Source organism: Macaca mulatta, chromosome 2, assembly GCF_049350105.2.
Source record: "Macaca mulatta isolate MMU2019108-1 chromosome 2, T2T-MMU8v2.0, whole genome shotgun sequence".
Classification (NCBI taxonomy): Eukaryota; Metazoa; Chordata; class Mammalia; order Primates; family Cercopithecidae; genus Macaca; species Macaca mulatta.
In genome coordinates, this window is record NC_133407.1 from 52544788 (window position 1) to 52557838 (window position 13051).

The 13051-nt window shown below is 41.6% G+C and overlaps 1 protein-coding gene across 1 annotated transcript in view; it reads right to left on the minus strand.

Annotated features, from left to right (window-relative positions):
• The window catches only part of WWTR1 (WW domain containing transcription regulator 1), a 143051-nt gene that overhangs the window by 25901 nt on the left and 104099 nt on the right, over positions 1 to 13051 (minus strand). The window contains exon 4 of the mRNA XM_015131788.3: positions 425 to 627. Coding sequence (XP_014987274.1) covers positions 425 to 627 — 203 coding nt within the window. The remainder of the gene's footprint in view (positions 1 to 424; positions 628 to 13051) is intronic.

Sequence of the window (13051 nt, forward strand, 5' to 3'; positions counted from 1 at the left end):
TCGGTCAATGCCATGTAGAGCAGAAGAATAGCCCCAGGTGAGCCCCTTTTAAATTCTGACCCACAAAATTGTGTGATATAACGAAATGGCTATTTAAGCAACTACATTTTGGAATAATTTGTTACACAACAACAGACTCTTATCTCTCTACTTTCTCCTTTCTCTTCTCCTAAAGACTAGCAGTGGAAGTCAAAGGCAGCCATGATAATACAGCTCATCCTTGTACTCTTAAACTTGGTTCTGAAAATGCAGGCAGAACACTGAGAGAAGAAACTAGATTCTAATCAAGAAGCTTGGAGTAGGGCTTGGAGCCCTATTCTCTTTTTTTCTCTAGAAGCATTACCCTGAAGGTAAGCAGCTACCTATCCATCAGCTTTGGCACCAAGGCCAGGGAGCCTCCACCAGACACCATGGAAGGCCATACCTGCCTCATGAGCTCCTCTTGGCGCATTCGAATCCTTTCTCTCTCCATCTGGATTCTCTGAAGGCGCAGTTTCTGCTGCTGCTGCTGCTGAGTGGTCAGAGCATTGGGCATACTCATGAGCCCTGCGGGTGGGTTCTGAGTGGGGTGGTTCTGCTGGCTTAGGGTACTGGGGGCCATCTGCTGCTGGTGTTGGTGATTCATCACTGCAGGAGGGAAGAACATACAGATTAATGACCAGGGCCCACAGTACCTTATCAAAAATAGACCATCAGAGTGTTTTGTGCTTTGGAGTATAGATTCCTGAGATTCCTTCCAAAGTACTTTCCTGTTAACTATTACTATTTAAGTAATTATTACCTTAATTCAATTCATGGAGGCTCGAATACTGGCCCCAATCCTGACTCATCTAGTCTCGGCTTTTGTTTGTGTTAAAATCTCATTTCACACCTCCCTGTCTAGAGTATACTTTAAGCCTTACATAGAACATAGTGGTCTAAAGCAAATTCCACAAAGGTTATCACAACTTAAAAGATAATTTCACCAGATCATCTGTGTGTGTGTGTGCGCGCGCATGTGTACACTTTTTCAGTTCATCTGTGTGTTTATGGCAGAGGTAAGGAGGGCATGTGATCTTTGGTACACGAACCAGTGAACTGATAAGCAACATGTACCACAAAGCACCTAGATCAGGAGCCGACATATAAAGAGGACTTCATCAATCCTTTGTTTGAAAAGCACGCCGCAAGGAAGCCTGAGCTATGAGCTAAACTCAGGAACAAATACCTGATTGAGAAAAAAATGTTTGTCTCTTCAAAGGGAGAAATTCGTGAGAAAAAAATTACGCAGAAATGCTAAAGATGTTGTGCCTGGATAAAGACATGAGAAATATTTTAAATTTTTTGAAAATTCTTTATTTATCTGCATTTAACAACCATACAGCATATAGAACTTCACTTTACGGCCAGGAGCAGTGGCTCATGCCTGTAATCCCAGCACTTTGGGAGGCCAAGGCGGGCGGATCACAAGGTCAGGAGATGGAGATCATCCTGGCCAACATGGTGAAACACCGCCTCTACTAAAATACAAAAAAATTAGCTGGACGTGATGACGCATGCCTGTAGTCCCAGCTACTCAGGAGACAAAGGTAGGGGAATCACTTGAACCCAGGAGGCGGAGGTTGCAGTGAGCTGAGATCGCGCCACTGCACTCCAGCCTGGCGACAAAGCGAGACTCTGTCTCAAAAAAAAAAAAAAAAAAAAAAGGACTTCACTTTACAAAAATAATTTTAAAATCCTTAAATAAATTTTATAATTGGTATTTCTACAAAAATGCATTTTTAAAAGTGCTAGTTTTTCTCAAAATTGTTTACCAGTCAAATTTGCTTAACTTCTGCTGGGCAATGTCATGTAATGAAGAAAACCATGCTTTTCAGTCTATTTCCTCCTAGGTCAACATCAAAGACAAGAAGGTATAATTTTATATACTCACTTCATTTCTGAGAAAAAAATTCTCAAGTTTTGCTATATTTAGTATCACTAAATACTTTAAAACACTTTAATACACTTAATAATATATGTATATTTTTATAATATTTCATATATATGTGTATGTTTTAAACATAGAGATGAGATCTCACTGTGTTGCCTAGGCTGGTCTTGAACTGGGCTCAAGCAATCCTCTCACCTTGGCCTCCCAAAGTGCTGAGATTGCAGGTGGAAGCCACCACATCCGGTGGCTTAAGTTAAATATTTTTAATCTTCAGTTTGCTATGGATATTATGTAGAAATATGATTTACAAGTAAATTTCCTTAAATGAATTTAAGTAGCCCAAACCTCGATATATTAAATGTATGTATTAAATGTATAATATATGTGTATATTTGAACAACATATATATATATATTTGAAAGACAATACCAACACTGAAGCTTTTCTAGAGAAGAATAGATTTCTTTGAGGAAGAATTCAATGGCAGAAATTTCTCCAGGATGGAGGTGAAGGTGGGATAAAAACGTTCTTTTTTTATTCATACACTCACTGAAACTGTTATTGCAATTCCTGCTGTATGTCGTGCACTGGGCTTAAACTTGGAAAAGTAGCTCCTGCCTTCATGAGAACTAACGGGCTGGTGGAAGGGAGGTATGAAGAAATGAGATGGATTTTTATGTGTGGCTTATGGAATGTGAAACTGTTAGGCTACATAAGGAACCTGGGAGATTATCTAGTCCATCCTCTTATTTTATGGAATAGGGACTATAACCCAGAAAGGTTAAGGGATGTGCCCTGGTTAGTGGCAAGTAGAGCCAAGACCAAAATCAAGATCCTCTTGTACCCCGTCCAACTGTCCTTAGCCACCTTCTGTCGCATCTGAGACTGAAGAAAAGTAACAATTGCTGAAGCCTCAGAGCAACTCTGTACAGACAATCTGCTTTCAATTGTTTGCAAGAAAGTACCACACACATAGCAGGCCATCAAAATAGGGACCCAAATGTTGCTTGCGTTACTAAGAGGGAGGGTTCGAGGAGAGCCTGGATAGATTTACAACTCTGGGCCCAGTAACATGCTAGTAAAAGGGAAGATACCAGCTAGACAGTTATTGATATTGAAGAAGATATTGCCTAGACAGTTAGGTTTCCCTCTTAGAATTAAGCCCGCCACCAAGGATTCTCACCTCCTGGCCCAATCCCAGGTACACAGGGAAAGCTCAGGAAATGATCTGATGAATGAATAAAACCAGTTGGGCATTTCTTACACTCTTAGATTAAGAACAAGAGAAAAAACAGTCATGATTGATGCTGAAAAACCTGAAATGAGTATTTCACTTCTAGAGCTTGTTATAGTATAATTACAACTTCTACTTGAAGGCCTAGGGTGGGAGGTAAAGGATTGTGCACAGATGGTGTCACAGGGGAAAAGTTCTCTTAAGTACAGATTCAAGTAAGACAAAATCCAGACATCCAGAAGGGTTTAATTCTTGAAACCTATGTCATCCAGGGAAGAGAGGCGCAGATGGAAGAATGATAATTATTTCAAGGAACAGCCATTTCTGAACCTTCTGTAAAAGTATGTTCTTACTAGTAGTTATATTTAATATGGTAGTATCTGATACGTCTACTAAAGACAAAAAAGATGTCCAATAGTTCTGGTATCAGAAACCCCCAGGTTAGGAAAAAAAGGCTTCAAAGGCACAGGTTGTTAACCCTATGTTGTTGTTGTTGTTGTTGTTTTGAAACAGAGTGTCACTCTATCACCCAGGCTGGAGTGCAGTGGTGCTATCTTGGCTCACTGCAACCTCTGCCTCCCAGGTTCAAGAGATTCTCCTGTCTCAGCCTCCCCAGTCGCTGAGATTACAGTCGTGTGCCACCCTGCCCCACTAATTTTTGTATTTTTAGTAGAGACAGGATTTTGCCATGTTGGCAGGGTGGTCTCCAACTCCTGGCCTCAAGTGATCCACCTGCCTCAGCCTCCCAAAGTGCTGGGATTACAGGCATGAGCCACCGCACCCAGGCCTATGTTAATTTTTATGACTTTTAGATACTTTGAAAAATTTTAAAACTGACTCAGGCCTGGTAACTTACTGACACAACAAATTCTAGTAGGACTATCATCAGTCACTTAGGTAGACTGCCCTTGTCGGTATACAAAATGCTGCATTGGGCGTACTCACAAGCAATGTACCGTGTTACTCAAAGCCACATAGCAACCAGATATTGCTCAGTAGATTTTATTAATATCTGAGTCCTAATCTGGGGGAGTTTCAGACTTGGAGAAGAGCTCTTCCCAAGCCATACCTATGGGAGTCTTCAAAACACTTGCCCCTACATGAGATATTCGCAGAAAGTAATGGTGGAGACATTGATTTCTTCCACTTAATTTAGATTTGATCTTTCAGACTAAACATCTCTCATTATTAACTGCAGAGTCTGGAAAAGAGTGGAACTTAGATGATAGCTTTGTTTTCAAAGTAAAGCACATACCAAAAGAGCAGTTTGTACAAGGATATTCAAAACAGTATTGTTTATAATTGCAAAAGATTAAAAATGATCTTAATGTCCATCAGCGGGAGATATGGTCCATCCATTTAGAGAAACTCTGTATGATGATTCCAATGTTTCTTAGAGATCGTCTAGAAGGGGAAAAGCCCAAAGGACACAACTGTATGTATAAGCATGTTACTATCTGCGGTTAGAAAAGGTGGGGCATATTATGCATGTGCAGCAAATCTCCACAGAAGGATACACCTGAGACTGGCAACAGCGAGCACCTCTGCAGAAGAAACCGGGTATCAGGGATGGGAGATCTTTCTTCTCTTTTTCTGTACTATTTTAAGTTTTCCTACATGAATTTATCTTTTAATGTAAAACATAAGTGAAAATAAAAATTAAAAAGCATAAAACAAAAACATGGCCATGTAAGCATCAAACTCAATATTTTCTTGGTAGAATGAAAGAAAGAAGCCCCAAATTATCTGAAAAACAACAAATACAGCTTAGACTATAATCAAGACTGTCAAAGCTGAGACTCTGCTTGGTGCAACCTCTCCTTATGGAGATGAAGAAACCAAAACTCAGAGAAAGTGAATTTTATCAAGGTCATAAAACTGGTCAGTATCGTAGAAGCCAGGTGACTTGACTCAACCGAGGAACCCACGATTCAACTTGCCTCTCTGCTCCCTCTAGTTGTTTAATTTCAAACCATACTGAACCATCATTGACATTGGAGCTAATGAGCTTCACTGGTGGTTGAGATTCTTTAAAACCACTGCTTTTGACATTGGGGGCAGAGGAGGCCTGAGGCAGAGAAAAAGAGAAACAGAGTCCTCAGCAGAGCATAGGAAGACAAAACATCTAAATTTGTGATGAACAAAATACTCCTTGGGATAATATTCCAGAACATTTTAGGGAGAGAACAATAGTTCCATTAAAAAAAAAAAAAAAAAAAAAAAAAAAGAGCTAGGTGAGGTCGCTTACGCCTGTAATCCCAGCACTTTGGGAGGCCGAGGCGGATGGATCGCCTGAGGTCAGGAGTTCCAGACCAGCCTGGCCAACACAGTAAAACCCCGTCTCTACTAAAAATACAAAAAATTAGCTGGGTGTGTTGGCGGGTGCCTGTAATCCCAGCTACTTGGGAGGCTGAGGCGGCAGAATGGCTTGAACCCGGGAGGTGAAGGTTGCAGTCACCTGAGATCGGGCCATTGCACTCCAGCCTGGGCAACAAGAGCGAAACTCTGTCTTCAAAAAAAGAAAAGAAAAGTCAGAGCATTCCAAATGCAGTATCTGAGGCCAAGCCGGATTAGGGCAGACTGCCACAAACTGCCTCAAAAAGGCTAAAGACCTCGTCAGCTCTAGACTGTTGCCAGTCCCCACAGAAAGGAGTAACCCAAACAGAAGATTTCTCCATCGAAGCAGGAATGCATCAAAGCTAAAGCAGGGACATCTTTTCTGTTTTTCCTTCCAAGAGAGTCAGAATTTAAATTTAGATTCCCATTTATCTTTTTCTTTTTCATTGTTTTCATCTCCTTTTCCTTTTTTCTTTTCTTTTTTTTTCTTTTTGGAATAATTGGCTTTCTCTTCTGTGTTAGGAAATTGATAAAACCATGCTCTGCAGATTTGTGACCAGAAACACTTAATTGGTATTATTCATTATAAAGGAAAACATAACCAAAAACAAAAACAAAAAACAAAACAAAACAAAAACCACCTGTGCCAAGGCATCTGAGATACAATTCAATAACTGTGTCCTTGGTGAAGCAAACGGTCAACACGGGAATGGGGAGGTGGTGGGGGTTATTCATGTTGGACATGACCCTCTGGTGAGTGCTGCCTGCGACAAGGATACACTTGGTCATTTCTACAAAGCTCTAAGTGTGTGTTCAAGGCGAGGAAGTTCCCTGGACTCAATTCTAAGCCGGCACAAGATTTGCTGTATAAGAAGCAAACATGGAAAAGGTAAAGGCTTCAATCCTGAACTTTTGCCTTTTGCAACACCAGGAAACAGAGAGCCACAGCTCATAGAGAAAGTGCTTTTGGCAGCTTCCCTAAGCCAGGAGCTACAGACGATGAGGGAGGCCAGTGAATCAGAGGCTGCCCAGAGCGCCTCCTGGAATGTTTCACAAACGTCTTTTTGGCCTCAGCGGGTTTCAGTGGCTTGCTCTTCTATGTCCTGGGCTTGCTTCCCTCATTTTTAAAATAGGGTTTAGTTACACACATACACATATACAATGCCAAGTGAAGAAAACAAAACCATAAGGGTAAGCTCAAGTACGAAAACCATAGCAGACAGGCCTGTAGGGGGCTGGCTCTGAGTGGATTATGGAAAGAACAGCTGGTGCCCAGTGGCTAGAAGTCACACCTAAGCCCTAAGAAGACGCAGCAATTACTTGACTCCCTTCAAATCCTTCTCCCCAGTTCACATGTGAGTCTTGGAAAGTGAAGATGAATATCTTAGGCTAGTATGTGTTTCTTGTTGCATCTCCCTCCTCTCTCCTTTTGACAACAAACTTTTCAGTGGAGGTATCTCTACTCTTGGCACTTTGAGGTGAATTTAGCTGGGCGTGGTGGCGCATGCCTTTAATCCCAGCTACTCGGGAGTCTGTGGCAGGAGAATCGCTTGAACCCGGGAGGCAGGAGGTTGCGGTGAGCTGAGACCATGCCATTGCTCTCCAGCCTGGGCAGCAAGAGCGAAACTCCATCTCGAAAGGAAAAAAAAAAAAGAGAGTAGAACAGGTAGAGGCTGACGTTGTTTTTAAAACCTGAATGCAGTCTCTTCAAAATAGGTAAATATGCAGCATTCAAAGACACACACTGGATAATGCACTTGGTATGGCATCTGGGAAACTTCCTCCTTGGAACAAGGGTTTAATTCAGTTTGATATTTGGGCAAGTTCATATAAACTTCATCAGAAACACTTTCCAGGAACCTAAACCCAACATGAGAGGGGAGCATAAGAGCTTCCAAAAGTTAGAATGCAAAGCTTTACAATCACCTCATTCTCTGTCTTCTCTGTCACAGAGGATGATCAATTATCCTGGGTTGCCTGGGACTGAGGGGTTTCCCAGGACACAGGTCACAGTGCTAAATCTGGGGAAGTCCCAGGCAAATGGGATGGTTTGTCACTCTAGGCCTGTGGCCGCCCATGGACCTAGGGCTAACTCAGGGCAGCAGAACTCAAATTTCCTATTTCCACCCTAATGCCTTCCCTTAAAAAGAGAACCAGGTGCCACTACAAAATGACCATTCATTATTCAGAACTGTCAGGCTATCCAGATTAGCTGTCAGTGCATTCTCCCTAGATTATAACTAGGTGGTTGTCCTTTCGTATCCATATTACATGATAATCGGAATGGGAATATTACATATTCATTTTCTCTGTAATTTTCAAAGGAAATCAAGCACTACTTATGACATTTATGTCATATATATCATATATGACTGCATTATATCACCCATAAACATGCACTTGGTTAAGTGTGAAAGTCAGGAAAACCTTTCCTGTTGGACTCCTGGTTGAGCCATATACCTGAAACGAAGCTCTTTTAAGAAACATTCCGGCCGGGCGCGGTAGCTCAAGCCTGTAATCCCAGCACTTTGGGAGGCCGAGACGGGCGGATCACGAGGTCAGGAGATCAAGACCATCCTGGCTAACACGGTGAAACCCCGTCTCTACTAAAAAATACAAAAAACTAGCCGGGCGAGGTGGCGGGCGCTTGTAGTCCCAGCTACTCGGGAGGCTGAGGCAGGAGAATGGCGTGAACCCGGGAGGCGGAGCTTGCAGTGAGCCGAGATCCGGCCACTGCACTCCAGCCTGGGCGACAGAGCAAGACTCCGTCTCAAAAAAAAAAAAAAAAAAAAAAAGAAACATTGAACTATTCTCTTCCTGTGATTTGAACTAACTCTCATATTCCTGGACTTGTGCTCTTTATAAAGAAGACCTGGGAAGGAGCCAAGTCTCCTCCTACCCCTCGGGACCAATCACAATGATACGGATCTTCCTTTCTTACAAAAATGGAACAAAAATAATTTTAGTGCATTTCAAATCTGATTAAGGCACAGAGTAGGCACTAAATACATTCTTCCTAAAGTAAGGTTAAGGGGGGTTAGAAATTGGTAACAAAATATCAGTTCCATTTATAGGAAAATGATCATCATAGGCTTTTTAAATTTCAAGTAGAAACATAATCAAGATGACAACTCAGAAAAAAAATGGAAATGCCCCATCCGTAACTCTTCTTCTCTTGAGGATGCATTTGAACCCTTACCCCTAGAGTTTCATATGGGAATATTTAAAGAGTACCACATTCTAGTTGTTGCTTCCTCTTACTTCCAAAGCATAGTTCCCTGCTTAGCCCCATTTCATTTTGAGTTTCACTCATGATTTACAAACCCATCACTTTCCCCACAGCACTCATTACAGGCGAGGGCCATGTATTTACCTGACTTTGTGCTATCACCATAGAAATTCAGGATAGAAGGCTCTTAGTCCATTTAGACCAATGGCTCTCAAACTTTTCTTTAGTTGTAGAATCCTTCTCCAGAGCCAAGTATATGGCTCGAAGCAGAGGCTATCCTTATGTCCCAGGGTTCTTTCATCAGCTGAGGAAATGAGCACTTAAACATTGGCACCTTTGACTGTCTTCTCTAAATTCTCTTGGTCGTGCTTTCACTCTGCTTTCCCTTCAGGCACTTCTCAAGTGCCATGCTGAAACTTTAAACAAATGTTTAAAACACATTGAACAGGGCCCAGCTTTTGGAAACTGAACACTAACTAAGGTTAGCTTCTGCTCACATCCCCCTGAGATTTTAGCATGGAACTCTGGGACAGATTTTAAAACCAATGATTTAGATTAATTCACTTTTTCTAGAGATAAGGAATATTGGAAGATTAAATGCCTCAGCACAGATCTCAGGAACAGGCTGTGACAAACCTAGGAAGCCCAGAACGCCTGCTAGAATGCTACCGCTGGCATCAGCTACATGGATCACCAATCACTGCCCAATCCTTTTTCACAGTCATCAAAATATACGTGATAAGTTAAATTTGGTGAAAAGTCCAAGTAGTGTTTCCTTTTCCCTATTTCATGAAAACGTCTAAAGCAGACTATTTTAATTAACTGATTTACTTTAAAATGATGGGATCAACGTGAATCGCATGTTTTGATGACACCATTTGTGTGATCTCACTTTATAGAAATGGTAGAGCACTTTGTTTTTCAATCCTCCAGAAACAAAAAACAAAAAAGACAAAAATCAAATAAACTTTGAAAACTCACATTTCATAATTTAGAAAGACTTATATATACAGAAAGGAGAGGTACTGCCATCAGCAAATGCTAGACCTTCTGGCCATAGCGGCTTTGGGGGGATAATAATATGCAACTCAAAGAAGCAAGCCAAAACATACAGGTGTAAATCGTTTCTGACGCATGTGCAGACCCAGCCACACCAAGCTTTAAAAAACATTTCAGCATCAAGAGTGTCTGGGTGCAGCTGCGGGTCTTTTCCTCTGTTTATGGGCCGTCCATGGCTTAACTCATGTGAACTGGCCAACGTCAGGTGTCACGCAGCCCTGTCTGATGGAAAACATATGTCTTCAGAGGTAGGAAGAAAAACCTAGCCACAGTCCAGCCTTGACTCAGTCACGATACAATGAAGGGAAAAAAAAAGGGCTGCAGACGCGTCTCTCGCCCTCCTTGTGTCTCTCTCAGCTCCTGCCAACAATGAGCCGCTTGTTTCTCTTATTTCCCAGAAACAGTATTAGCCATCCAACAAGGTCAGCAAAAAAAAAAAAAAAAAAAAGGCAGCTTTTCACTTCAGGGTGCATTTGGTTCCAAAAATCTGTAAAGTATTAAACCGAGAAGTTGTACTATCCCAACTTCACACTGAGCCCTTTATTCCAATTCTGGGTGAGAATAACTGCAGGGAAATTTCTCAGCCGGCTCAGTTGATAAGGCACAGAGCTCTGGAATATATGTTCATTCAGCCACACTTTCCCAGCTTGACTGTTTCAAGCCTTAAAACCACTTCCAGGTACCCCAAAGCTTGCCAGATGGGCCTTCAGTTCTCCAGATGCCCCAAGCCTGTCTAGTTTTAGACTTGTAACCCAAGCTTCGTTTACTTCACAGGAAACCCTGAATTTTTAGCACCAGGAAATGATTTTCCTCCTTGCTATCCTGTCTGCCCATCCAAACAGTAATGTAGTCCACAAACCAGTGTGCAAGTATCTAGGCAACTCTGCTTTTTCAGGTGTAAAAATCGAAATGCCTGTAACACTGGCTTTTATATTTTCATAATAACTGCATTACCCCCAAATGTATATTTTATTGGCATTTAAAGGATTCAGACATTAGTTCTGATCATTATAATATATCCAGGGAACACTAGCGGAAAAAAAAAATCACAGCTTTCTGGCAGGCTGATTTCTTCTGGATCCTTTTGACTGCAAAGAAATCATCTTTCTTCCACCTAAAGCAGCATCAGAATGCGCTACTCTGACTGCATTTGATTGCAGGGATATCTCAAGATTTATCACAAGTGGCCTGTGGCAGGAAGCACCTCTGTGGAGTTAGTGAATGTACAAAAACAATTGTCTAGCCTGTGGAAAAGAGGAAATTTAGTGCTTCACTTTGCTGCTTCACAAAGTTTTCCTTGTGATTTTGAATATAATTCCATGGTTGGGCAAGAGCAGTACAACTAAAACTGTTTTATTATCTTCAGACAATAGGTATACTTTTATCCAGCAGGAAATGGAAACTCTGATTCATGCATTTATTTTTCATTAGTCAGTAGAGAGTTTATTGTAGTTTTTTATTGGTTAGCTTTCCTGAATCATTTTAAAACTACTCCAGGTGCAAAGTATGGCAGCCCAAGCTAAGAGAAAACGAATCCACAGCTGTGTTCCACAAGGAACGGAGGAAAAGTTGCCAGTGTGAGTTGCTAGTTTTTAATGTGTGCATGTGTTTTTTAATAGCATGCCCCTTTAGTATACATCTTTATTATGGAGAGCATGTAACAGATACTAAGATTCCAAGAGGCAGTCAAAAGACTTCAACAATTCATAAAAGAGGACATGCAATTAGTAATAAAATATGGCAAATTATCAGCTTCGTAAGGAATCACACAAATGCAAATTAAAGAAACAGCCTTTTTTCAGCAATCAAATTAGCAAAAACAATAGTTTGGTTTAGGTGCTTTGCATTGGGCCAGGACCACTCAGGAAAAAAACAAAACAAAACAAGATTTTACCCAGGGGTAACAGGATTAGGAAATCTGGTAGAAGTAAGTGCCAAATTTTGGAAACTTGTATATACATGCATTTCATTGAGGACTGTACCCTATCTTACAGGATTTCTAGTAACCCCAAAAAAGTTAATTACCTTTGAAATGAAAAGTATTAGAATATTAATAGTGGTGGTGTTTGGCTTATAAAACTATAGATGATTTTTTTCTTTCCAATGATCTATGGTTCACCTAGCTATTCTTCCCCCTGTTTCTCGGAAGTAGAGATACAATGATGAACAAGACAGCAAGGTCCCTGCCCTATAGGAGAGTATAGTCTAGTGAAAAAACAGGCTATAACAAATGTATAGAATAATTTTAGTGATAAGGGATCTGAACAAACAAATGTGGAGCTATTTTAGGCAGGGAAGTTAAGAAAGGCCTCTGTGAAGCAGTGATGTGTGCTCTAAATCTGAATGAAGTATGGAAATCAGGGTGGGGGACAAGTACAAAGATCCTAAGGTGGAAACGGTGAGCGTGGAGTATTTGTGCAAAATCAGAGCAGCCCATGTGGCTGAGGAGCAGAGGGTGAGGGGCTGGGACCAGGTCCCTTGGGGCCTCTTGCCTGTGGTAAGCACTGTGGTTGGCCTCTATAACAGACTGATAGAAATCTCCTTCCAGCTGACTGCTTGGACTGCATGGGAAACTGCCAGATTATTTCATACTCTATGGTAAAATTTAAAATTCTGAAGAAATCCAGAGACGAAGAAGCTCTGGGGGCACACAGTGAAATGAGTTAAAAAGCATGAAGGAGGCCAGGTGCAGGGGCTCACGCCTGTAATCCTAGCACTTTGGGAGGCCAAGGTGGGCAGATCACAAGGTCAGGAGTTCCAGTCCAGCCTTGCCAACATAGTGAAACCCCATCTCTACTAAAATTACAAAAATTAGCTGGGTGTGTTGGCTCGCGCCTGTCGTCCCAGCTACTCGGGAGGCTGAGGCGGGAGAATTGCTTGAACCCGGGTGGCAGAGGTTGCGGTGAGCAGAGATCGCACCACTGCATTCCAGCCTAAGAGACAGAGTGAGACTCTGTCTCAAAAACAAACCAACCAACCAACCATGAAGGAAACAGGCCACTCCTTGGGATCAATGCCTGTCAGTTTGTTGTCTCTCAGCCCTGTAAAGTGGTTCAGGATCTTTGGGAAGGAAAGGAATAAGGTTTGGGGCAGGGATGGGGGAACAGACAGAAACCAAAGCAGCTCTGCTTTTAAACACTTACAAAGAGGAGATTCTGATCCCAAGCAAAACAAAATAAAAGCCTGTAGCTCTAAATTTTATTTGAGAAGGTGTGTCAAAAGGAGCTTCCTTCTTAAAAATGAAAACAAAACACACAACAAAAAAATTACAACTCTAAAT